The sequence below is a fragment of the Mauremys mutica genome, chromosome 1 (genome assembly GCF_020497125.1).
Source record: "Mauremys mutica isolate MM-2020 ecotype Southern chromosome 1, ASM2049712v1, whole genome shotgun sequence".
NCBI classification, from domain to species: domain Eukaryota; kingdom Metazoa; phylum Chordata; order Testudines; family Geoemydidae; genus Mauremys; species Mauremys mutica.
Window position 1 is genome coordinate 138,959,243 of NC_059072.1, and position 25,755 is coordinate 138,984,997.

The window sequence follows — 25,755 nt, forward strand, 5'->3', positions numbered from 1 at the left end:
TTTATTTCTTTTCCCCTAGTTAATAAACCTGTATATAGTTTATTACAGGATGGGCTGCAGGCATTGTCTTTGGCGTAAGATCTAGGTTAGCAACTGGTCTGGGGTAAGTGACTGGTCTCTTGGGACTGGAAACAACCTGAATGTCGAGTGATTTTTGTGTGTAAGCCCAGTTTGTGTCTGGGTGGCCAGATAGACTGAGAGTCTAAGGCGACTGTCTGTGACTCAATGGTAAGCTTGATATAGTGATCCTGGAGTTCACATCTGTTTCTGACTTGCTGAAATCTAATTATAAAATATACCACCAGTTGGGGAGTTGCCCTGTTTTTCACAGTTTGCCCGGAGGTGAGCACTCAGAGCTGTGAGCCACCCCAGACAGCGTGGCAGGGGTCAAACAATCTGACCTTCTGTAAAACAGCTGCTTAGAGCCTAATAAGTTGAGTCTGACTTAAGCAGAGCTTCCAGAAAGGCATCCAGTCTAGACACCAAGATTTCAAGAGATGCAGAATGCACCATTTCCCTGGCAGTTTGTTCTGATAAGTTAATCACCCTCCCTGTTAAAAACCTGGGCCTTATTTCTGAGGCGAATTTGTCTGGTTTCAGCTTCCAGCCATCGACTCTTGTTCTGCCTTTCTCCATTAGATTAAAGAGCCCTTTAGTAAGTGGTATGTTCTCCTTGTGACTGTCATCAAGTTTCCTCTTCATCTTTCTGTTAAGCTGAACAGATTCAGCATCTTAAATCTCTCACAGTAAGGCTTTTATTCAAGCCATCAGATCACTTTTGTGGCTCTTCTCTGCTCCCTCTCCAATTTTTGTGGACATCACAACTGGACACAATATTCCAGTATCTGTCTCACCAGTGCCATATACAATAGTAACGTTTAGTCCTCCCTCCTACTCTCTGCTCCCCTGTGTATACATCCAAGGTTCGCATTAGCCCGTTTTGCTACACACAGCACTGGGAGCTAATGTTCAGTTATTTCTCCACTAGGACCCTACATCCTTTTCAGTCACTGCTTTCCATGATACTGTCTCCTTCAGACACCTGAGATGCAGCATTCTAACATTAGGGAAATCTTCCAATAGCTCCAGTATCTCTGGGTGGGAGCTGAAGACTTTCTAATGGTGACTCTGGTAGGTAGTTACACAGGGGAAAGAGAGGCAGAGACTGTCAGGGAAAGTATCATTCTCACCAATATCCTTAAACATCTGCCCCCTCCATTAAATCCCCTGGTAACACGGCTCACCAGAGCATTCCCAGAACAGACCTGAGCAGAGAACTCCTGCATCCTCTTTGTGTCTGCAGTTGTGCTGGCCCCAGACCCTGGAAGGACACGACCAGAGATCAGATTCATTCCCAGAGCAGTTCACATCATCCAGCCAGATCTGCCCGGATCCTTGCCCATAATGAGCAGATACAGTTGCCCTGATGGCATGTCCACATCCCAGTTGTTTGCAGACGACATTGGAGTCTGGCAGATCCCAGGAATCATCACAGACTGTCCCCCAGCTGCCATGGTAATAAATCTCCACTCTCCCGGCACAGCGACCTGTCCCATTCACCAGTCTGATCTTCCTGCTCCCTGCAGGGATAGATCCCAGCTGTTAATATGCTTTTTTCCTACTGAACAGAGAATATTTGTGAGATTTGGAAATGAATCACCTGAGCAAACGACACCGACGTCCTCAGTAATTCCTGCCTGGGCTGCCTCAGACATGAAGATGTCACAGAGAGTCAGACGAGTCTCATTTCCTGCACACTGGACCCTTCTCAGCCCCACGGGGCCCGTTCCTCTCTCAAACTTAAGGGGGTTATAAGCTTTCTCAGCGACTCCACACCGGAGCTCCCTGCACACCACGCTGGCATCGTTCATGTCCCACTGGTCATCCAGCACTCTGCCCCACACACCATGGAGGGAAATCTCAACTCTCCCATCACAGCGGCTCTCTCCATTCATCAGTCTGAGTGATTCAGAGTGACCTGGGATCAGGAGAGAGGGGAAATACACTGAATAACACTCCCTGTTATACACTAGAAATAGTACAGAGTGTGCATGAAATTATGGACTGTTTCTCAGTAAGAAGATATAAGCCAATGATCAGAGTGTGTCATAGTGTTAAAGGGAACAGACTCTGTCAGAAGACACTTATTCTTTTCACTCTATAAGTGGAAGGTGCTATAAGAATTGTAACACTCTGAGCTTGACAGAAGGGCTTGCTAGCAGCCCCTGTAAATGAGTGAGCGAGGGAATTCCTGCAGAATACTGATTGGGAAAATAGTCTCTGTGTGTGGTGGTAGAATGGCTGCTGAGGTTTGTAGTCACTTTATCCAGGCTTAAATGCCTGGAAGCCAGTGAATGGTGTCTGCACAAGCACTTAGCAGGTGGGTCATGAATGATATAGGCAAGTTTGCCTTGAGGGAGTTTGGCCAATGGAAGAGCAGGGCTCACTGTGGTCAGGAACAGATTATTGTTGGTAAAATTCCTTAGTTCCCTCTTATCTTTGCTCAGTCGGTGGCAACTTTCTTGGTTCACCTGGGTCCAGTGCAGGAGCTCCCAGTGTGAGATAGTTCCTGGCACTGGTGGTTCTGACTGGAGCTGTCCCCTGAATTGTGGTGTCATCTCTGAGCCCAACATGAGATTCCAGCTGATCAATTCACACCACACTAAGCAGGTTGTGTGTGGGGCGGGGAAGGGGATGTTCTCTGTTGGTGAATATTGTGACTCCCTGGGGATGCGAATGTCAGTCTTTGCGTGTGTCTCAGAATCAGTGAGTCCTACAGCAAGGTTGTAAGTTAGGAATTACTCACCGAGTTCAAACACAGCTGCAGCCAGGAGAGACTGACAAAGTTAAAAGACAACAGAAGAGTCAGAGCAGGGCACACCCACTGGCTGTGTCAGGTACAGTCTGTACTAGTATGGCAACCTGATGGGTGCAGTGTGTGTTCACTGGACCCAAACAGTTCAAGGATCTTGGTAGCCAAATAACATTTCAAGGCTAAGAGTGAAATCCTGGCCCCACTGATGGCAGTGGTAAAACCTCCATTGACTTCAACACAGCCAGGAGTTTGCCCTAAGACTGAAGCAGGAGAATGCCTGTGTGCAGCAAGTGTAGTGCAGGGGTGTAGCCATGGGTGGGCTGTGGCCCACCCAGTTAGCATCCAGGCCCACCCAAATCAGGGCTGGAGCCCCCCAAATCTTACATAGGTGCCTATTACCTCCCACCACCTGTCCAATTTTTCACATTTGCTATCTGGTTACCCTAGGCACGTCCCGCAGCCTGTGTGGCCTGGCCAGCCTCAGCTTTGGGTGCCTGCTGAGCGGTAAGGGCCGGCTGGAAGGGGTGGAGGGAAAAGAGCCCCCCTCCTGCTCCCTCACCAGGGCACTGGATCCCTCCTACACCCATCCCTCTGGCCCTCCCGTCATTGTCCACTCCCCAAAATTCAGGGCCCCTGTTTGAAATGGGCCATCCAAGTGTAGTGCAGGGGTGTAGTCATGAGTTGGCTGTGGCCCACTCAGTTAGCATACAGGCCCACCCAAATCAGGGCCGAAGCCCCCTGAATTCACACGGTGGGACTCCCAAACTCGGCTCGGTGTCCGTCAGCCTGGAAGCGTCTCTCTCTTGCCGGCGCTGTGTGATGCTTCCCTGGTCTCTGACCCCAGCTCTAGCCCCATGGAGGGTGTGCCTTGTGGGAGCAGGTCTGGGCGGGGCTAGTGCTGGGGCTGGAAACTGGAACAGCAGCTCCCAGTGCTGGCAGGAAAGGGACGTGACGGACACTGAGCCAGGGTCGGGAAGGGTGGGTGGAGCTCGAGCCCCAGAGGGACCCCCCTTCACCCAAAGGGCACGCCTAAATGATGAGATGTCCTGACTTTATAGGTACAGTCCTGAAATTTGGGGACTTTTCTTATATAGGCACCTATTACCTCCCACCACCTGGCCAATATTTCACATTTGCTGTCTGGTTACCCTTGGCAAGCCCCGCAGCCTGTGTGCCCTGGGAAGCCTCAGCTTTGGGGGTCAACTGGAAGGGGTGGAGGGATGCAAGCTCCCCATCTCTCCTGCCTCCAAATCATGGCACCGGATCCTTCTTGCACCCCTCCCTTTGTCCCTCCCATCACTGCCCACCCCTCGAAAGCCAGATTTCCTGTCCTAGCTACGCCATGTAGTGTAGTGTGAGGGTAGACAGTAGATTTGGGGCTTTCCGATGAGGCTCATGGATATAACTGGGTACCACAGCCCCTCAGGAATGGCAGAAGGGGTCACAGCAGATGGAGCTCATACTGAAGGAACCAGGTGTTTTTTCTTAGAAGGGATTCTCCTTCCAGCAACTGTAGGGAGAAATCAGCATCCCCATGTGCTGAAGAGTTCCCTCGGAGAACCAGGGTATGGACTGGGTAGGTAGTTAGCAGAGACAGGGCAGGGCTGCAGGGAAATCAGTTAGGAATGCAGGTAGCAGCCTCTGTGAGAAGCAAGAGAGCTATGAGGTGAATTGCCCCCAAGGTACAAAGGTATCCGCTGTAAAGAGGAGAGCAGACCTCTGTTGAGAGTGCTGGACAGGGCCTTATAGGCCTAGTCATGGTGTGTAACGGCACCAGTGACACTGGGCTCTGCGGGAGACAGTCCTGGAACTGGAAGCTACGTGTCCATTATTAGGAAGAAGGTTGAAATCCAGGGCTTCTGCCTCATTCACTTTAGAATGTGGAAGGCCTGTAGAGAATGAGCAGGGCTGTGCAGGAAGAACTAGGATGATCTTGTTAAGAGCAGTGACCCTCATTCAGTAGAGCTCAGTTCTGTTCCTGCCTCTGCCACAGATTTCACAGGTGATGCTGAGCAGGTCTCTTAAGCCAATTTTTACGGGGTGTGATTTGCAGAAATATTGAGCACTCACAACTGCCAATAGGGTCAAGACAAGATGTGCTCAGCTTTTCTGCAGCCAGGCAGTGGCATTGGGTGGAACCAGCACAGGGCTGTGACGCAAAACACATTGTTGTATCCTGTCTCCGCTGCTGACTCACTGGGTGGCCTTGGGCAAGTCACTTTGCTTTTCTCTCTCAGTTTCACCATTTGTAAAATAGAGCTAACAATAATACTTACCCACCTGCTTCCCTGGAGTTTGGTGAGGGTTTATTAATGTCTGGAGAGTACTTTGAACACACAAAGCTCTGCAGAAATGGTGAGTACTCTGAAGAATCAGGCCCTGAGGGTCTCAGGTTGCTGCCCAATCACCCCAAATTTGGAATTTTGGCTTTAATCATTGTATGTCAAATTTTCAAAAGCAGCTAAATGATGTAGGAGCCTAAGTGCCATTTTCAGAAGTGACTTAGGCAGCAAGAGGGAGAAGTCTGCATGGTTCTTGGGCTCCTACGTTACTGGAGGAAATAGGATTTAAGTCTCTAAGTCACATTGGCATTTTGGAATATGTTATTCTTGGTCTACTAAGTGCTTAAGTCACTTTTGAAATGAGCATCATAAAAGTCTGCTATCTCCTGTGGTGTTATGAAGATGAATTCATTCATGCTCGTGGTGCACTCTGATACTACGGTGACGAGCACCATAGAAAAGCCCATGAAGAAATTAATAATTCTGTATTCAGTGCAGTGTTTGTATGGTATGGGGGATAGTTCAGTGGTTTGAGCATTGGCCTGCTAAAGCCAGGCTTGTGAATTCAATCCTTGAGGGGGCCATTTAGGGACCTAGGGGAAAAAAAAATCTGTCAGGGACAGCACTTTGTCCTGCTAGTGAAGGCAGGGGACTGGACTCAATGACCTTTCAAGGTCCCTTCCAGTTCTATGAGATAGGTATATCTCCATATATTCTATAGTAAATAAGACCCTGGATCACATGTTGAATGATGAGGATAAAAAGAAATATTCAACTGCTTCCTCCATCCTCTGAGCACCATCCTCCCAGTCCGCTGAAGAAGGCAGGAGCTGGAGGTAGGTGAGAGTAATAGGATGTGTGCATGCAATAAGAATGTATCATAACGTATATGCACAAAGGAGGGTGGGAGGCTGAATTAACATTACATAGGTAACCTTATCTTGTTAAATCTTGTGCCTTTGGATTTGACTAAATTAACTTAATGGTGTTTAATTTCTTTTTTTTTTTTTAATAAAAAGGGTAAATATTAGAGCGGGTCAACAACCCAACATTTTTCCCGTGAAGTATTTCTAATGCAGTATTTCAATTTTTAAACAGATCTAAGATACTGCAAATGGAATGAGAATTTTTGTTTAGATTCTAACTAAAATGTTGATTCATTTCAACTTTTGGAAAATTAAACATTCAATTTTCCTTTCCAGTTTTTGGATTTACAGGTTTGTCACTTCCTCCCTGTAGCAGGATGGTGACCCGCTCCAGTCCTGATAGGGTTGGAACCAGCCCTAGGAGAGGGCTGGCAGGCTGTGAAAGAAAGACCTGGGCTGATTGGAGAAGCAGCCGCAGCTGGGCCACGCCCCAATCAGGGCCCAGCTGGCCCTATAAAGGCTGGGAGCCAGGAGCAAGGACTCAGTCTCTCTCTGCATTCAGAAAGCGAAGGGCTTGGCTTCAGGAAGCTAGAGACTGGGTACCTGAGTGGAGCAGGGCTGGGGAAAGGCAGAGGAGCTGGGGAGCTCCAGCCTGGAAAGCCGCAGGCTGTGGCCTAGCAGAAGGGCAGCCCAGGGATAGGCCAAGGCAGCAGGTCCAAAACCAACCTTGCCAGTGATGAGTAGGCTGATACTGCAGTCTGCCCCAGGGTGTGGAGCTAGATGATGACCAGCAGTAGCCTTATACTGAGGTGAGTTGGGAATAGTGGGTGGAGGGTCCCTGTGGAGGGAAGACCCTAAAACTGAAGGGTTATGGTTAGGGGGCAGCACCCCAGTTACAAGGGCAACAGGGTCCAGGGAGGGACACAGGGGCCAGAGGACAGATGGATCCCTGGCCTGCAGAGGGCACTCTGGAGCTGGAAGGAGCTAATTCTGAGAAGTCACCAGCAGGGGGCACCACAGGGGTGAGTCCGCTCCTCTACATTCCCCCTTTCTATTTTTTCATCTTTTCTTCCACTATAAAAAGTTAGAAAAAAGTTAAAAAGTATAAGAAAGCAGGGGAAAACATCTTTTGAGTTTTTTCAATTGGAAAGATGTGAAAGTAGAGAAAACTAAGTGAGTGAAAGCACTACTTTCTCTGTGGTGTGCTACCAAAAATATCTGCAGGAACTCACGTGAGAGAAGGGAAATGGTGATTTTCAGCAGTTTATAATTCAACCAAACCCGGATGGAATCTCACTGCACTAGGAGAAGACACTTTCCTGGCCCCAGCACTGACCCCTTCCCAAATCACAAAAGCTCTAGCAATCAAGGAAAGTGCAAGAACGTCTCAAGAACATGCCGAGAGTATTTTATAATAGAAAGTGTGAAGCAACCTCCATATTGAGAGTCACTACCAGCTCCCCCTCTAATTACTATTGGAGAAGGCTGAGGACAATGTGTTGGTGACATTTATGTAACCCGAAGGACAAAGTGCTGCCCCTGCTCCTCTGCCCTGCGTAAGGACAGAGCTGATGTTTTTACTGGAGAATCCAGGGCTTTCCCAGGTCACAACTATACTTTTGTGATAATATTATTTACTTTAATTTTATTTTTAATACATTTACCATTATTTTACATGGTTTAGTATCTAGCTCCCCCTCTCCTTGCTGTGCCCTGAGGTTCCCTTGCTCTGGGGGCAGTGTCACACACTGACGGGCAGGTGTCATTAATCCAGCAACACTCCTGCACTTACCTGAACAAATCACACTGGCATCATTGTTGTGTGAGCACTGAGAGGCCCCCAGGGCAGTAACAGGGCACTGGCTCAAATGGGTTTCAGTCCCTTTACAGTGAAATGTGTCTGTCCAGACTGAGCCAGTTCCCTTCCCAAAATACGCTTCTTCTGGAGTCGATACAGCAAACCCGCAGTTGAGCTGATGGCAGAGAACGTTGGCGTCTGGTAAATCCCAGCGTGAGTCACAGAGGGTTCCCCAGGCACCAAGAACCTGGATCTCCACCCTCCCTGAGCATGTTGTGCTGCTGTTCACCAGCCGGAACCCTGTGTGCCCAGGGGAGAAGGGGTTTAGAGAGGGAGCCTTGGGGCTATTTTATAGCAAATAGTTAAAGAAAGGAAAGTCAGGTGGCATTTGATCCCTTTCTCATTATCTTGGCTTGTTTGGGGTTTGATCCAACCCTATTAAATCCAGCTCCCTACACAGTGAGAACAGTACATTGCTTCACCATAATCTAGAATACACATCACTGGGATTTTAAAGACATTGTGCTGAATTCTTACGTGAGCATATGACACCAGCATCATTTATGTGTGAGCATCTCTGATTCACTTGTGATTTCCTGGGACAGGAGAACAGGAGAGACTCATTCCCCACACACTGGAATTCTTCAGTCAAGATCTCGCCTTGTCCTTCTCCAAAATGACCTCCTCCTGGGACAGATACAGCTGTTCCACACTGTAGTTCATTACAGATAACATTGGCAACTTTGAGATCAAAGTGTGCATCACAGACTGTGGTCCACGTGTTTCCATGTATTATCTCCACACGTCCTGAGCAGGCACCATCTCTTCCAACAAGACGGGGCTTAATGTGTCCTAGAAAGTCAATGAAGGCTGAAAATTATAAAAGGGGCTTTGGGAGTTGGGGTGCTCCCCTGGTATAAAACATTTCCTAAAATCTCATTCTGGGTCAGTGGCAAAGTGAATGCAGCAATAGAAATAAAAAGGCAATATATTACAAAAATGGAAAAAGTGGGAAATAGAGGAAATCACTATACATTAGAAGTTATGATATGAAGAAAACTGACAAGGGAAGCTAAAGACATCAGGATAAAATCTGTGACAGGGAGGACTATGAAAAATAAGTCATTTTTAAAGTATATTAGGAACAAACTAACAAACAAATCCTAACAATGCTGTGGGACCATTAGAAATCGACATGGTAAAATTGTTAATAATGAGGTAGAAATGGCAGAGGTGTTCAAAACACATTTCTGGTTTTGGACAGCAGCAGGATGTCTATTCATATCCTGTAAAGAGTATGAATCACTCTACAATCTATTGGTACCTAGGGAGCATGTCAAATAGCATTTATCAGGGATCAAAAAAAAATTACATCAGAAGGCCTGAATAGCTGGTAAAACCACAGAACAATAGAAATGTAGGGTTGGAAGAAACCTCAAGGGATCATCTAGTCCATTTCCTCCTATCAAGGGAGGTTTAACTATACCTAGGCCACCCCGGCATATGTTTGTCTAACTTGTTCTGCAAAGTCACCAATGATGGGGATTACACAACCTCCCTACGTACCCTGTTCCAGTACTTAATTATCGGTATAGTTAGAAAGTTTTTCCTAATATCTAATCTGAATCTCATTTGCTGCACTCTAAGATAATTATGTCTAGTTCTACCCTTGGTGGATATGGACAACAATTGACAAACAATCTTTCAATTATTTGAAGACTGTTATCAGTTCACTCCTCAATCTTCTCTTCTCTAAACTAAAAATGTCCAATTCTTTCAACATTTCCTCATAGATCATGTTTTCTAAATCTCTTACTCTGTCTGTTGCTCTCCTCTGGACATTCTCCAATTTGTCCTTATCTTTCTTATACAGTGATGAGCAAAACTGGACACAGGACTCCAGCTGAGGCCACGCCAATGCTAAGTAGAGTGGGACAATTACCTCCTGTGTCTTACATATTACATTCTTTTTAATATAATTCAGAATGACATTTCCCTTTTCCGCAACAGCATCACGATTTTTCAGGTTGTGATCCACTGTAACTGTGAGATCATTTTCTGCAGAACTGCTGCCTACTCAGTTATTCCTTATTTTGGGGTTTTTTTGCATTTGATTTTTCCTTTTTAAGTCTAATGATTTGCACTTATCTTTACTGAATTTCAATTTACTGATTTCAGACTAATTCTCCAGTTTTAGTTTTAGATTTAGTTGGGGATTGGTTTTGCTTTGAGCAGGAGGTTGGACTAGATGACCTCCTGAGGTCCCTTCCAACCCTGATATTCTATGAATCTATGATTCTCTGATTTTGAATTTTAACACTGCCTTCCAAGAGTTTGCGACCCCTCTCAACTTCATGTCATCCACAAATTGTGTAAGTGTATCTCTACTCTATCACCCAAGTCATTTACGAAAATATTGAACAGTACCAGACCCAGGACAGTGTTATTTTTTATTTATCCATAGGAACACAGCAATCACAGAGAAAAGGGATAAAGTGACTGAAGGCCCACAGGCCTATGTCTTACCTAAAGTTCAGCTTTTCCCTCAAAACCTGGGCTGACTCAGCTTATCCCAGGAACTCCTGCTTCTGGGGATTGTGTTTCAGTCTCCTTCCCTGCAGACTCTGCCTCACCCACTCTGTTCATCAGGGCTCCCCTGTTAACAATTCCCAAGCTCTCTGTTTAAGATTTCCCACCTCATTGGCCCATCCCAAGGAAGGGGGCTTGTGCTCAGCTTGGCCAGATGCACAAGATCAAAACCCCTGACACCTGTATTGTCAGTTAAGTACCAGTAACTGGGTTCTATGAAACCATTGTCTGCCATCCTGGGACATGTGAGGACCTCACATGGGGGTTGCCCTTTGAGCCCTGGTAGGAAATGTGAAAATAGCAGTAAAAGAGACTGAGGTGCACATAATAGTCACAGAGATACATATATTTCCCATGTTCTGTGCAGGATTATAGTGGGCAAAGAACTGAACGTGAGCTCCCAGTGTGATGCTGCTGCAGAAACGGCGAAGGTGATCCATGGATGTATAAAGAGGGGAGCAATGAGCACAGCTGGCTGAAATGCAGGATTTCAGGTGTACAGGAAATTTCACTCTTTTAAAATTTCCTGTGAATTGGAAATCCAGCTAAAATTTTGTTTTGGAAACTCCAGTCCATGGTGTATCCAACATGAAATTTGCTCCCAGGACCCCCAATAGATGCGGAGTGACACTGACTCCTTGTCAGTGTCACCACTGTTAACCTCAGGACAAGCATGTCAATTTCTCACATCCACTGCTGGGGTTCTGGGGCAGCCTCCTCATGTAGCCTGCCCTGGACTGGGGACCCCCAGGCTCCCAGACTCCTTGGCCAGCTGGTAGCCTAAATAGGCAAATAGCCCAGTCCGGGGCATTCTGCGAGGCAGGGCTGCCCCAGAGCCACAGACCCTGGGGCACCAGAACCCATCCCAGGACTTCCAGGATCCCTGATGCAGACCCTGGAGCTGAGCCTTGGTTAGAGCTGGGGCTCCCAGGGCTTTCGGGTTCCTATCCCATGGCAGAGAGCCTGAAAGCATTGGCAGGGCTGCCCTGGAGGTACAGACCCTAGAAAGACTAGGGTCTCAAATTCTGGGACAATCTGTATGGTGGGGCTGCCCCAAAGCTGCAGATCCTAGAAGACTGGGGTACCCAGCCCTGGGACAATCTGCATGGCAGGACTAACAGAAGCCACCAGGGAACCTGGCAGGGAACCATGGACATTTCTACCAGATCCTGCTTGTGGTTTTCAGAAAGTTCTTTGAACTTGATTCACTATCATGACAAATATTGAATTCAACAACCTGGCATTTTCCATTTAAACTCTGGTTTGCCAAATAATTTCCAACCAGCTCTAGTAGGATGTTGATTTTTCCTGTGTGTACAGCACTGGGGAGACAAATACTGCATCTGCTTTTAGTGTCCACATTGTAAGAAGGATGTTAAAAAATGGGAAAGGGCATAGAGAAGATCCACAATAATGATTCCAGGGCTTGAAAATGTGCCCTGTAGTGAGAGATTTAAGGAGGTCAATCTGTTTAGCTTGTCAAAAAGATGACCTAGATGTGTCTTGATCGCAGTGTATAAATACCTTCCCATGGACAAAACACTGCATACTAAAGGCCTCTTAATCGAGTGGAGAAAATCATAACAAGAACCAATGGATGGAAGTTAAAGCCAGATAAGTTCCTATTAGAGGTAAGGCAGACATTTTTCACAGTGATACTGATTAAACATTGGAACAAACTACCAAGGGAAGCAGAAGATTCTCCACTTCCTGAAGTATTCAGAACAAAATTGGATGCCTTTCTGGAAGATATGCTTTAGCCAAACACAAGTTGAGATGAAGTACAGAAGTAATTGGTTTAAATTCTTTAGTCTTTGTTACCCAGGAGGTCAGACTAGATCTAAAGCTCCCTTCTGGCCCCAAAATCTATATAGCTCTGAATAAAAAAGAAAGTTAAAATTTGCAAAGAGAAGCATTCAAACATTCAGAACGCCAGACTTGTACCTGCCTGTGAAACCTTCATTAGTCCCTTTGTGACTATGGGTGCAGGTTCATTGTCCAGAACATGAACCTGGAAAAAGCGTGGTTGGTTTTGAAAAAACACAAACACTCATGAGAAGTGCTAGGCATTGGCACGTGCATAAACACATTGCAGAAGGGTAATACCAGAGCACCTTGATACAGGGTTATGGTGTAAACACACTTCCCAATGATGATACAGGGACACACTAACCCCTCCTAATGGTAAGTCAGGATGACAAGGTGATGGATAGAGATGTTTTGATCCAACCAAACTGTACCAGGTAAAGGGTGGTAATTAACCACGTCTGAGGGGCAAGACATAACTGGTTTCTATCAGAGTATAAAAGACAAGTCACAGAGGGAGTCTTCTTCTGGCCTCGGAGTGGGGAGGTGGGGGTGGAAAGTCTCGCCACTCACTGAGCCAAGTCCATTGTAAGAGGCATAGAAGTGCCAGTGTAACTGTGGACATTGATCCGGGGAGCTAGTACCATGCTTTGTCAGCAATAAACCGGAATGAGCGCCTTCACCACTGAACCAAATCTATAGTCTTCTTGGGCAGTTTGATTGAGGCCTGCTGCGTCTGCTATCTGCACAGAGCTGGTGCAACACACAGAGAAAAAACACACACAGCTAACAGCTGACAACACCTGGGAGGTAGAGAAGTGTAATTATCTCCATTTTAAACATGGGGAACCAAAGCCCAGAGACACTCTATGGCCAAAATTATCAAAAGCATCCACTGATTTTGGGTGCCCAACTTGAGATACCCACGTCCTGTTTTTTGAGAGTACTTAAGCTTGTGCAGCACAGCTCCCACTGACTTCAGTTTAGAGCTGAGAGTGCTCAGAACTTCTGCAAATCAGACACTCACAGTCTCAAGGGGGCCACCCATAAAATGAGGAACACACAGTTAATGACCACCTGTGGGAGAGGCAGGGATAGACTCTAATTCCCCAGGACAGCATCCAACTGCCCTAACAAGAGACCCTCCTTTCTGTTTCTGCTGAAGGGTTATGCTTGTGTTTGTTGTCAGATGCTCCCCGTGTGGTGCTTTGCTCTGTTCAATGTTGATATCAATCGGCTGCATGCGTGTGCTCCCTCTGTGTGCTGTCCCAGCTCTGTGCAGATAGCTGACACAGCAGACCCTGTGAGAACCCCCAATGACCACAGACTCTAGTAAGGTACAAACAGGGGCGGCTCTAGGTATTTTGCCACTCCAAGCACGGCAGGCAGGCTGCCTTCGGTGGCTTGCCTGCGGAAGGTCCCTGATCCCACGAATTTGGCAGCAGCCTGTGGGAGGTCCGCTGAAGCCGCGGGACCAGCGGACCCTCTGCAGGCATGCCGCCTAAGGCAGCCTGCCTGCTGCCCTCGCGGTGACCGGCAGAGAGCCCCCCGTGGCTTGCCTCCCCAGGCATGTGCTTGGCATGCTGGTGCCTGAAGCCGCCCCTGGGTACGAAGGCACTTCGGCCAGGTTTATTGTCAAACAAAGTACAATGATAATTCCCTCTAGACTTTATTCTACAGGCCATGCTATGAATATGTGCCCCCTGGCAATAGACTCAGCTCAGTCAGTGGCAGGACTTTACACTGCTCCCTAGGCTGGACAAAGACACCGCCCTAGGGATGCTTTGGTATACACAGGTACAAACAAGTTACATATCACTCCTTACGTATTGAGGTGCAACCCCTCTACGCAGCAAGGTACCGCCTCTCACCTTGTACATGTTGGTTTGAACAAAACAACTCTATCCATCATATTCCCCTTTTGGCCCTGTCATTGGGATGGGTCAGCTTGTTCCTTGTTACGTGTGGAATGTTTCAGTATCAGTGTGTCCTGCTACCATGTTTATACTTCTGGTATCCAATACACTATAGAGATATATGATTATACAACATCAGCCCTTTCCTTGCCAGGTTCTGTGAGCAGGGCCTGCCTCTGGCTCACAGGTTAACTTTGCTTTGTTAGCAAAGTCTTGACCATTACTTTAGTTCAGGCCTTAGGCCTCATACCGGGCCTCTGATACCAAGGGTTTATATTTCAGGGCCTCATCTTACTACAGTGTTCATTTTGGATAAAATGTGGTTTGCAGGGTGCTTATGCATAGGGAAGCAGGCTGTGGCTCACCAGCCTAGGAACATTCTAGAGAAGGCCGGGGGGCGGGTGGGGGTGAATTCAGCATGCGGCATGGAGAACTATGAGCATGTGATAAACAAATATATGGAAAGGTTAAATCTGATTGGTTAGAGGTTTGCGTTATGTAACTTGTTATGTAAGTGCCATGTGCTATAAAATAGCAAGGGGAGGGGCTCCTTGCTGGAGGGACTCTGCCTGATCTTTGTACCAGGGGTTCTCCCTTTGTGCACATTGAATAAAGCCTTGTCGAATTGAATCGAACCACATTGAATCGCATCGCATCAAATCAAAGTCCCTTCATTCTGCCCAGCTTCTGACTCATTGGGAACCACAAAATCCCAACAGTTTATTGGCTCAGCGAGCAGGATGAAAAATATCCTTCAGGATCATGACTTACAATCAAATTAGAGGGTAAGTTCATTCATTTTTTATTTGGTTGTGTGTCTCTGACCTGACTGGTGACTCTCAGACCTTTTGTAGTAAGCAAGTCTTGGTGTTGGGGAATTCAGGTGGTTTGTTGCAGTCTTAAGACATTGTACTTAGTGTGGGGGCTGGATAAGCTGTAAGTTCCTCTGACTAAGTGTTGTTGAAGTGGGAAATCAAAGAGGCTGTAAGGACCAACAGTTAGTGTAGGGGCAGGTATAGCCATAAGTACCTTTAGCTAATGTGTTGGCTGTCCCAGATCTCCTTATTGGACATTGTAATTATGCAAATCAAATAAATTGGAAAAAGGATTAATCTGCTGATTGGGCATTTCAGTCTGGGGTGTTTGGAATAAATTGTTATTAGTCTGTAAACAGAATTGTATTTAAAAATTTAGAGATCAGAGAATATTTAGGTTAAAGAAAAAAGGGAAAGATTAAGGGATATAGTGATCCACAGTATGAGGAGTGTATAATTAGTGCTTTTATAATTATTGTAGCAGTAAGTTTATTAGTTTTCTTGTGGAGATATTTTGGCTGTATGACTGGAATAAAGAAGAATCAAATGTCTGGTATGTGTTTAATTGTTGATTATGAACAGCTGGTTAGAAAGAGTGATGTGCTAAAAGGAAGGGTGGGAGAGTTAGAAGCAGAAGCAGAAAAACTGCAAGCAGAAGCAAAAAAGTATAAAGAAGCAGACTTGCAGGGAAAGAGATCTTGTCCCTCAGCACCTTTGGACCCTACATGTGTAACATGGGGATACCAGTCTAGTTTCATGGCTCTGGTGAGAGTGCACACTGTCCCTAATCCTAATCAAGGGGAAGGGGACCCTGCTACTGTTAGTCGCCTAGAGCACACTCATATGAGTCCATCTGACTTGCGGAGCATGTTAAAAGAATTGCCATATTTGCAGCTTAATAACCCAAACCTACCCTTCTGGGAAAAGGCATAGGAGTGGATGGAGGGAGGCTTACAGGCTTTTGATGATCACATAGTGTTTTCAGTCTTGGACATTAGCAGTGGCTTTTGGTCTGTTCCTGTGCACCCTTACAGTCAATTTTGGTTTGCATTCACTGTTAAAGGGAAGCAATATACCTTTACTCGCCTAAGCCAGGGTTTCTATGACTCACCTACTTTGTTTCATACAGTGTTAGCTGATGTGCTGGTAAAGCTGCCAGACATGGCTTCTTGTGTTGTACAGTATGTTGACGATCTTCTTGTCTCCTCACCAGATTGCCAAACGCACATGAAAGACTTAAAAGTGATCCTGCAGCACTTGGCAGACAGTGGGGTAAAATGTAATGCTAGAAAGGCTCAGATTGCAAAGGAGGAACTATCATATCTGGGGTATCTAATATCCAAGGGGTTCAAGCATTTAACTGTTGACCGCATGGAGGCTATGAATGCATGCTCATGACCAATTACGGTCAGGGGAGTTAGGAAAGTTTTGGGGCTATTTAATTTCTGCCAAACTCAAATCCCAAATTATTCAAGGATTGTCCAGCCCCTTAATAATCTCCTGAAGGGTGCCGGTGGACCACATGATGCAATTGAATGGACACTTGAATGTGAACAGCCATTTACCACATTGAAACAAAGGCTAAGTACTGCCCCAGGGTTGGGACTTCCTAATCCATTAATGCCTTTTACATTGTACACGCATGTCAGTGAGGGACATATGACAGCAGTGTTAATGCAAAAACATGGGGACAAACAGTGCCCAGTAGCATACTACTCTTCTAAACTAGATGCTGTCACTCAAACAATGCCACCATGCCTCCAGGCGGTGGAAGGAGCTTCTATGGCCCTAAGTCAGGCCTCACCACTAATTGGTGTGCAGGATGTAAATATTGTCATGCCTCACGCTGTCCTTACTATTTTATTAGGAAAGAAATCTTCGGCAGTCCATGTGGCAAGATGGACTCGATGGGAAACGAGCTTGCTAATGCCTTCGGTACACCTGCAAGGAACGTCATCGCTAAACCCTGCCACCCTTATGCCTACCCCAGATAAGGGACACCCGCATCATTGTTGCCTTAAGGAAGAGCCCATGGACCTTCCATTGGTAAAAGAAACTGAAATACCTGGTGCCCCTTGCCTATACGTGGATGGTTTTTCCTTCTATGTGGATGGCAAGCGACACACAGGATGGGCCGTTTGTACTCAAGATGGGCAGCTGGTGGCACATGGCAGTTTACCTGAAGCATCAGCACGAGTAACAGAACTACAGGTGTTAGTTGCAGCATGTGAAGCTACGGAAGGTCATGCTGTAAACATATATGTTGTGTATTTGGTTGTCATGGTAATAGAATCTTGTGTTGCTATGGCAACTGAGTCGGATTATTAGGGGATAGCCCAGCCTGTTTGGCTGGCTGTTTTTAGTTCTGTGTGTAGCAATAAATGGCTGCTCCAAGGTTTACAGCTCTCTGTGTCTCCAGTGATTTCTTCCTAAAGCTGCTGCCCCCAAGGATATAACAATGTGGCGACGAGAATGGGATCTCTGTGCTGCCCCAGCAACAGAAGGAAGTAGAAGTTAAGGTACAAAAACAAACAAACAAACAAACCTTGTTTGCTGCTGGAAAGGGGTGAGAACTGGCTTGTTTGCATTGACTGAAACTGAAACTAAAACCATGGCTACATTTACAGGGCCACTGGGACCTTTTGAGGAGACTATAGTGCAATGGCATGTGTATACTGGGCGTTTTGAGCTTTTTGTTATTGCAAATGACATTACAGAAGCAAAGAAGGTGCCAATATTCTTAAGTGTTGTAGGGGCTAAGACCTACTCCCTGCTACACAGCTTATTACATCCTGTTAAGCCAGAGACCAAATCTTACAGTGACATTGTGGAAATCCTGGGGTCCCATTTCAATCCCAAACCACTGGTAATTGCTGAAAGATATAGGTTCCACAAAAGAGACCAGAAAGGAGACGAAACAGTTGTACAATTTGTAGCAACTCTGAGAAAGCTGGCAGAACACTGTGAATTTAAGGAGATATTAAATGAGGCCCTACGTGACAGGTTAGTGTGTGACCTGCACAGTGAAGCTATATGGAAGCACCTATTGACAGATGCTCAGCTTACCTTACAGAAGGCCATTGATATTGCTGTCTCCATGGAACTGGCTACAAAGGAGGCACAATCCATCAATGCATCCCCTAGGGTGCATAAGGTGTCACAAGAACCTACCCACAAAACTGTGAGGAGTCAGGAATGTTACCGCTGTGGTAAGCCAGATCATCGTGCATCAGAATGCTGGTGTAAGGACCTGGTGTGTCAACACTGTGGCAAAAAGGGACACATTGAGTGTGCCTATAAACAAAAGAAAAAGAGGCCTGTGGTCTGGCCGACCAAAACAGGAAATCTGCATACCCTAGAGCAGACCCAGGATGACCAAGGAGATACCTCCTCACAAGAAGAAGAGCCACTCCACGTTTTGTCTTTGGCAGTGGGCTCACATGAATACTGGGTAACCCCGTTGTTGGATGGAAAACCTATACGCATGGAACTGGATACCGGTGCAGTGGTCTCACTGGTCTCAGAGACTGTGTATAAAGAAAAGCTACAGCATCTTCCACTTAAAGCAACAAAAACAGTGCTGAAGACATATACGGGAGAAACTGTGCCCATGTTGGGCACTACTGATGTTAAGGTGGAGCCCAATGAACAGGCTGCTAAATTGCCACTGTTTGTGGTGAGAGCTAACTACCCAGCCTTAATGGGTAGGTCTTGGCTTAGGAAGATCCAGCTGAATTGGGCAGAAGTGCACCGAGTGACAAAAGAAGAAACCAGTCTGACCACAATACTAAGGAAACATGCTGCTGTTTTTGGAGAGGCTCTGGGAAGTATGAAGGGAATCACTGTGACATTGAACATTAAACCTGACAGTCAACCAAAATATCTGAAAGCCAGAACTGTGCCATATGCTATCAGGCTGAAAGTTGAAGCGGACCTGGAGCACCTGGTCACAAATGAAGTCCTAATACCAGTTACCCATAGCTCATGGGCCACTCCTATCGTTCCAATAGTGAAGAAAGATGGCTCTCTCCGGATTTGCGGTGATTTTAAAGTCACTGTCAACCCAGTGTTGTGTGCAGAGCAATACCCGCTTCCCCACATCAATGACCTCTTCGCAGGCCTGGCTGGGGGACAAAAGTTCAGTAAGATTGATCTGAGTCAAGCATATTTACAGATGCATGTCGATGAAAAGTCCCAAGAGCTGTTGACTATTGTGACGCATAAGAGGCTTTATCGATACTGTCACCTACACTTTGGAATAACACCTGCTCCTGCCCTGTTCCAGAGGGCTATGGACCAGATCTTGTGTGGCTTGCCAGGAGTCCAGTGCTATCTGGATGATATCCTGGTCACTGGAAGGAATGAGGAGGATTACCTAAGGAATATAGAGGCTACCCTGCAAAGACTGGAAGAGTATGGACTGCGAGTCTGCAAAGACAAGTGTGAATTCTTCAAGCCCTCTGATTTAGTTGGGTTTGGTCCTGCTTTGAGCAGGGGGTTGGACTAGATGACCTCCTGAGGTCCCTTCCAACCCTGAGATTCTATGATTCTATGATTCTATGAATATTTGAGACACATCATTGATGCTTCAGATCTTCATAAGGCCCCTGCCAAAATTAAGGCTATTGTGGAGGCTCCCCCTCCTCGAAATGTTAGCCAACTTCGCTCATTTCTAGGACTATTGAACTATTATGGAAAGTTTATCTCACAATTAGCTACACTGCTAAAACCACTTCATGAACTCCTTGGGCAGAACAAGGCCTGGAAGTGGACTGAAGCCTGTGATGTTGCATTTAACAAAGCTAAGGATGCATTGCTAAATTCTGATGTTCTGACGTACTTTGATCCATCCTTACCCCTACAGTTGGCCTGCAATGCGTCCCCTTATGGAGTGGGAGCACTCGTGTCACACTTTATGCATTCGGGAGAAGAAAGACCTATTGCTTTTGCTTCACGCACTCTAAGCAAAGTGGAAACCAACTATGCCCAAATCGAACGTGAGGCATTGGGAATTGTTTTCGGAATTCGGAAGTTTCATCAGTACCTGTTTGGACGGAAGTTTACTCTTCTTACTGACCATCAACCCCTGACTTCAATTTTTGGACCCCACACAGGCATTCCTCCATTAGCCGCTAGTCGCATGCAACAGTGGGCATTGTTGCTTTCAGCACACACATATGAAATCGAATATAGGAAATCCACTCTGCACGGCAATGCGGATGGTCTCTCAAGGCTGCCCAGAAGGAAATCTTTTACTTTGAACAAGTAGAGAATACACCCATCACTGCTACTCAGATAAAGAAGGCAACTCACGGTGAGCCAGTATTGTCCCAAGTTATGGACCTGGTGATACATGGAAAATCTTAACAAACCTCTCCGGTCTCACCCGACCTTGTTACCTACACGTCCAGGAGACGGAGTTATCGATCCAATCTGGTTGTTTGTTGTGGGGAAGACGTGTCATTATTCCACCACCACTGAGATCACAGATGTTAGAACAGCTACATTCCGGTCACTGTGGAATAGTGCGCATGAAGGAAATTGCACAAAGCTATTTTTGGTGGCCTGGGTTGGACAGTGCTATTGAAGAGAAGGCAAGAGCTTGTATGTCATGTCAGGGTGTGAGGAATGCACCCCAGTGGGCACCCCTACATTCATGGGACTGGCCTGAAAAGTCGTGGCAACGTATTCACATTGACTTCGCTGGCCCCCTTGAAGGAAGCATGTTCTTTGTGGTGGTAAATGCCCATTCTAAATGGCCAGAAGTCTCTATAATGCAGTCCACTACTGCAGAGAGTACTATTCAAAAACTACGAGGACTCTTTAGTCGTTTCGGTCTGCCAGAACAACTTGTGAGTGACAATGGACCACAGTTCGTCTCTCAGGAGTTTCAAAAGTTTATGAAGGCAAATAGGATACACCACATCACTTCTATTCAGGAGTAGATGCAGGCAGGACCCTGGCCTGGGACCCGGTGGAGAGGGAGGGCCTGGATTTCCTAAAATACTGAGGCAACTTAACCTGGAAAACAAGGGGCTGGAGGTCAGACGCAGCAACCAGTAGGTCGCCCGCCCCTTCAAGCGCCCTGTTACAAACCTGAACTTTTTTCCCACTGCAAATGTGCAGCTCCAGCTGAGATGCAGGTGCAGTTTTACAGAAAGGTGCACAGAAGGGACTTTTGCTCTGATACCCCTTGGTTCTTGTGCAGCTCCCTCCTCCTGGTGAGGCTCAGAGGAGAGAGAGTCCCTGCTGTGCACTTGCTAGGTGTGCAGCACAAGGCATTGCAGTTGTTATTACCAGGTTAGGGAATTTACATTGACAAAGGTCGATCTGTTTTCTGCAGAGTTTTAAAGTCCTGACAATGAAGCTCATTTTTGTAAAGTTCCTGCCGAACCCATCTTTTTATTTTGTAAAAATACTAGGAAATTGCTGATAGAAGCACGGTCTGAATGAGTTCTCCCCTGACAGCTAGCTGGGAATGGGAAACACTTCAGGAGCAAACTGTATTTACATGAACACCCCTCCTCTGCCTAGATATCCAGCAGATAGAGCGGGATGTAAATTACTGGGGTGTAAATTTACCTCACACTAGCCTGCTGCACATTGAGTGTCTGTGTGGACCCTGCTGCTGCGCACTAACATTTCCCTAGTGCTGTGAAACAGGAGTAAATCAAAGCACACTAGGGAACTGTTAGTGCCCGCCAGCATGGATCACATGGACACTCGGTGCATGGCAGGACAGTGCAGGGTAGATTTGCACCCCAGCTTGCCACAAACTAAATGTTCATGTAGATCTGCTCTCAGTCTCCCCAACCCCACCCTGACTGCTTATTCCAGTCTCATTGCCCAGTTAGTTTTAGACTCTCCCCACACTCTGGTCCCTGATCTGGTCAGTCTGTCCTCACCCACCGCCAGTTCCACCCCACTGGTTCCCAGTCCCAGACTCCTTGTCCAGTCAGTCCCAGTCTCCCCCAGCTCCCAATCTCCTTGCTCAGCAAGTCACAGTCTCTGTCCCCCAACTCTTGTTCTATTTACTCAGCCAAGCCAGTAACAGTCTCCTCCCCTCCCTCCTCCCACACCCAGTCTCCTGGCCCAGACAGTTCCCATCTCCCCCTTTCTCTCCCACTCTCAGTTTCTTTCACTTCCTACCAGTATCCAGTCTCGGAATGTCCGTCTGTCCCCCGGCCACCCCACAGGCTCCTGGTCCCAATCTACTCTCCTCCTCTCATCCCGGTTTGATTCTTGTCCTTTCTACATTCAATTCAGGTGGTTTCCTTTCTGCACTGCCTGGGCCCAATAGGGGAAGACAATCTCCCTGGGACAGAGTGCTGGGGGTGAACAGATGAGCCTGCACTCGGATTGTGATGCTGGCAGACCAGGTGCCAGCTCATGCCAAAGCCCCAGGTCTCATTGAAGGCTTACAAATGCACGGCCTGGCTAATTTACCTGTGTATTAGTATTGGTCAAAGTGATTATTAAATGTGTAAATGTATAAGAGTGTTTAATCTTCAAGAAAACTAACAGGATGTTATTTGCATTGTTCTCACTTATCTATATCCCATTATAATGCAATAGCAAACATTTACACTGTGTATAGCCCTGTAACTAAATAACCCACCAAAGGAGAAAGAAGCCTTGTGGAATGCAAATAAAGAACTTTCACAGAAAAGTGCTAATTTCAAAGCAAGTGGTCATTGTGTGTGATAATTGGAGGCAAACACTAAATGCATTCCTCACTCTCTGTCATCAAAGGAAGAGTCCATGTGGGTAATAACCCTCTCAGTTTGTTTTCTCTGAGAAGAAGCTGTAAGTCTGGATTCAGGGAAAGATCCTTCATCTCTGGACTGTCTGAATTATAACAGGGTGGAATAAGTGAATGAAAAGATGGAGCTCCCCAGAGTTATTCAGGGTAGCCCTGAGAGACTTTTGGGAAACTGGCAGATGACTACATCTCTGCTACAATTTTGAATTATAGACGGTGGCCACTGGGAACTGCGGGCGGCTGTGAAATGTAAACAAACTGTCTGGCAGCCCAGCAACTGATTACTCTGATGGGCCACATGCGGCCTGCAGGCCGTAGGTTGCCCACTACCGGTCTAAGGGCACTGTCTGTGACTCCGTAGTAAGACTGTTATAGTGATCCAGGCACAGGTGCCAGCTTCCAGTTGTCCTGGGGGGTACTCAACTCCCGCTCCACCCCCAGTCCCATCCCCGCCCCACCCCTTCCCCAGTGCCCCGTCTCTTTCTACCCTTCCTCCGAGTGCACCCCATTCCTGCTCCTCCCTCTCAGTGCCTCCTGGACGCCACAGAGCAGCTGATCGCGGTGAGTGGGAGGCACAGGGAGGGAGAGGGAAGAGTTGATTGGCGGAGCCGCCAGCAGGCAGGAGGCGCTGGGTGGGGGGAGCATGGCTGCTGGTGGGTGCTGAGCACCCGCTAATTTTTTCCACAGAGTCGGTGCCTAGGAATCCAGGGGTTCACATTTGATACTGGCCTGGTGAAATCTAATTATAGAACACACCACCAGTTTGCAGTGTCTGCCCTGTTTTCTGACAGTCTGCCCTGAGGAGGCACTCACAGTCATAAGTCTTTCCAGACAGTGTGACACTGATCTCTTAGATGTCAGTTAGTCCCCCAAAGAAAGCTGACTGAGGTCATTAGCTAAGAAGGCTCGCAGGCTGGGCGGATAAAGAACCAAGTAGCCCATCAGCCCGAATTGGATAAAGAAGCACAAGAAGGATGCCCCTGGAGGGAAAGAGAGAGGGGAACAGGGCTAGCTGAGTCTAGTCTCAGAAAGGCCTTAGGGGAGGGAAATCTTTCTTTCCCATAGGTCCTGAGGTGAGGGCCAAAAACACAGAGGATACTGTGCACAGACTGTTGCATGGGAACTGTAGTGCCATGGTGGAGGGAACTCAAAATCAGTGGCACAGTGAATGCACAACTAGTGGAGTCTAGGCTGCGTCTGTTGTTTCTAGAGTATTTACATCGGCGAGGGCCAGTCCGTTTTGTGTAGAATTTCAAAGTCCTGGAAATGAAGCTCATTTTAATAAAGTCCTGCCTGTCATCTTTATTTTTTAACAATGCTAGGAAATTGCATAGCACGCCCCCCCTTCACCTCCCCCATGTTAAGAGGTTGTTGAGATTTTGCATAGAAACACTCACAATCCAGAGAGGGTTAAGATTAAACACTTACCTTTAGCTCCCATTGCCAAGGGAGCTGCTAAAACATTTGAAATTCTAAGAAAAATATTCTACTCTTCCTTGTACTGTTTGCATAGGAATTTATTACTCCTACTAACTGTTAAAAAGAGAAGAGTTAAAAACAAAACTTATAATGGACCCGTAGTTGTAATGTTAATTATGGAGTCACAGGAAATTCCTCCATAATACGATATCCTTGTGCCGGATAAGGCTGAGATATTCTTTTGGCTGAGCCCTCTGTGCTACACCAGATCTACAGGGTATCAGAGAGTCAGGATGATCAACCCATTGCCTGGTCACCCTATGAGGGTGGGAAAGGGGCTCCATAAACACCCTTCCCTCTGTGTATCTTCCAAGCTACTCTGGCTGGGTGCCTGAGTCTGAATTTTAGCCTAAGGGTAAAAATTTCAGATGTGCCTCAGTGACTTAGGAGCCTACGTGTCATTTTCAAAAGTGACTCAGGGCCAGATTTTAAAGGACATTCAGGCACCTAGGAGTGAAGACAGGAAACTACCGGGTCTTTCCAAATCTCCTGGGAGTTCAGCACCAGGCACATTTGAAAATCCCACTGAGCACCTATCTGCATTTATAGACACCTACATATCTTTTAAAACCTGGCCCTTGGGCACTTAGGAGCCAAAGTCTCATTGAAAGTCAAAGCAAATTAGGCACTGAACTCCGATCAGCCTCTTTGGTAATCCCAATGTAAATTCATATACAATTTTTTGAACAGAAGTTAATGGTTATACGGTAAACAACCAGACACATTATTTGCAAACAGGCAAATTCACTAATTCAATGATTTTCATTAAATGTTTCTATGACCATGACTGAGTTTCCCAAATATTTTCCCAAAAAAGTGGCAACTGGCAGCCTCAGTCCCAGGGCCCTGTGGGGCAGACAGCGCCAGCATCATTACTGCCCTGACGAATGACTACATCAACAAATAATCTTCCACCCTGCAGAGCAGGGCCAGCTCTAGGCACCAGCGCTCCAAGCGTGTGCTTGGGGCGGCACTTTCAAAGGGGCGGAACTCCAGCCCCCCCTCCCGCCCTTTTTTTTTTTTTTTTGCTTGGGGCACAAAAAGCCGGGAACCGGCCCAGAAACAAGAAGATGTTCCCTGCCAGCTGAGGCTTTCAGGCTGAGCTGGACCTGACACTGCAGTTCTGGCTGCAGTCGCTAGATGGCGCTCACGGCAGCCAGAGTCGCACAGGCTGGACCTCGGTTCAGGCTGCCCTGCCGCTGGGAAGCCCGAGCATCATCCCCCGGAGCTGAGCCGGGCTGCCGCGGCGAGAGGGGCTCAGCTCCGGAGGATGATGCTCGGGCTCCCCAGCGGCAGGGCAGCCTGAACCGCAGCCCAGCCTGTGTGTGAGGAGCTGGGGGGGGGGGGAAAGTGGGGCCCGGGATGCAGGGAGGGAGGAGGGGCCCTGCTGCCACCACCCCTGCCGCTCCGAGTCTCCCCAGGGCAGGGCAGCGTTTCCCCACCCGAGTGGGCTGTGCAGGGCGCCGCCGGGCTGGGCAGGGGGCACAGATCCCAGCTCGCGCACTGACAGGGCGAGTGGCTGGGCAGCCCGAGCTGCCAGGGAACTGCCACCTCCTGCCCCCGGACCCACCTCACCACGCACCTCCCCCACCTCAGCCCCCCGCTGAGGCGGGGAGATGCAGAGCCC

The 25,755-nt window shown here is 47.2% G+C and overlaps 1 protein-coding gene across 1 annotated transcript in view; it reads right to left on the reverse strand.

The window, feature by feature from the left end:
• Nucleotides 1-25,755, reverse strand: part of LOC123346978 (antigen WC1.1-like) — a 55,719-nt gene that overhangs the window by 15,586 nt on the left and 14,378 nt on the right. Inside the window, exons 2-5 of the mRNA XM_044984436.1 lie at nt 8,299-8,613; nt 7,756-8,070; nt 1,661-1,978; nt 1,266-1,580 (exon numbers count right to left, since the gene is read on the reverse strand). Coding sequence (XP_044840371.1) covers nt 1,266-1,580; nt 1,661-1,978; nt 7,756-8,070; nt 8,299-8,613 — 1,263 coding nt within the window. The remainder of the gene's footprint in view (nt 1-1,265; nt 1,581-1,660; nt 1,979-7,755; nt 8,071-8,298; nt 8,614-25,755) is intronic.